This window comes from Octopus bimaculoides, chromosome 3 (genome assembly GCF_001194135.2).
Source record: "Octopus bimaculoides isolate UCB-OBI-ISO-001 chromosome 3, ASM119413v2, whole genome shotgun sequence".
Lineage (NCBI taxonomy): Eukaryota > Metazoa > Mollusca > Cephalopoda > Octopoda > Octopodidae > Octopus > Octopus bimaculoides.
Window position 1 is genome coordinate 105,407,970 of NC_068983.1, and position 1,180 is coordinate 105,409,149.

Consider the following 1,180-nt stretch of genomic DNA (forward strand, 5'->3'; position numbering starts at 1 on the left):
ATATATATATATATATATATATATATATATATATATATATGTATATACACACACACACACACACACACACACACTTGCATATATATATTAAATACACACATGCATATTTGCATATATATTTGTATGTATATTTGCATAAGTGTATATATACGTTTGCATTGGACTTTCAAATTGTGAGTGGAGAAATGCAATGTCAGCAAAGATGATTGCAGATAAAAAAATTAAAAAATGGGGCGGCAGTTTTCTGGAAATGGACTAAGTTACTTTGTTGACTGATTGTGCTTCAGGCCTTATCGAAGCAACGGCAACTTTATTGGTTTCATTATCCTCACACAAATTATGAATGGCAAGAATAGACCATTGTGTGATAACTGTGAGTGAAGATGTTAAGGAACAAAGACAGATTACAAAATATTGTTCAAAATGGTCAACAGGAAAAAAAATAAAATAAAAAGGACAAAAATAGAAACAAATATTTCTAAATAAACGAACAAAACTATTAATTTTAATGAAGATACTCAAATGTAAATGAAGCTAGAAATAACAAGTAAAATAAATAATAAATGAAAGGATACAAGGATTTCTACCATCAATATTGGTTTGGTTCAAAATCAACGGGATTCCATTCAATTCTCTGACCTAGAAGTAAAAGCTACATTTTAGAACAGTTTTATTTATTTAAAAACTAGTGTAAAAACTGCACTCCATCCAGACTTTTAAGCTAGCTCATGTGGAGGGCTAATTGGGCTTGCTGCCCAGAACTAAAGTGAACTAAATAGCATGACTATAATATGTCTATTATGACTATATACCCAAGTGGTGTTTGATCAGAGGTTAAAGACTAATAATTTTGTAATGCAATCATTCTATTGTTCCAGTCCCAAGTTGAATTCCAACTGTTGGCCAATTTGTCCCAAATTTTTTTATTTTGATGTAAAATCAATTAAGCAAATGTCATTTATCTCCCACTTGATTTCTGACATCATCTGACAAACGCCAACCAAGATGGCATGAATCAGCCAAGCTTTACCTGCTAGAAATAGCAACCGAAATGCTTTTAAATCAGATTTCAATGCTGGATGTTCAAGAACCAAAGGAAGGGCAGACTTTCAATCCCAGAATCATCCTGATTCCAAAAGAGTATATGTCTCTGTAGAGCAAATGTAGACTGAGATACAGG

The 1,180-nt window shown here is 31.9% G+C and overlaps 1 protein-coding gene across 2 annotated transcripts in view; it reads right to left on the reverse strand.

Annotated features, from left to right (window-relative positions):
• Nucleotides 1-44: 44 nt before the first annotated feature.
• Nucleotides 45-1,180, reverse strand: part of LOC106870549 (ataxin-10) — a 60,757-nt gene continuing 59,621 nt past the window's right edge. For both annotated transcript variants that reach the window (XM_014916673.2, XM_014916674.2), the window contains exons 11-12: nt 576-639; nt 45-371 (exon numbers count right to left, since the gene is read on the reverse strand). In XM_014916673.2, coding sequence (XP_014772159.1) covers nt 256-371; nt 576-639 — 180 coding nt within the window. In that variant the 3' untranslated portion in view covers nt 45-255. The remainder of the gene's footprint in view (nt 372-575; nt 640-1,180) is intronic.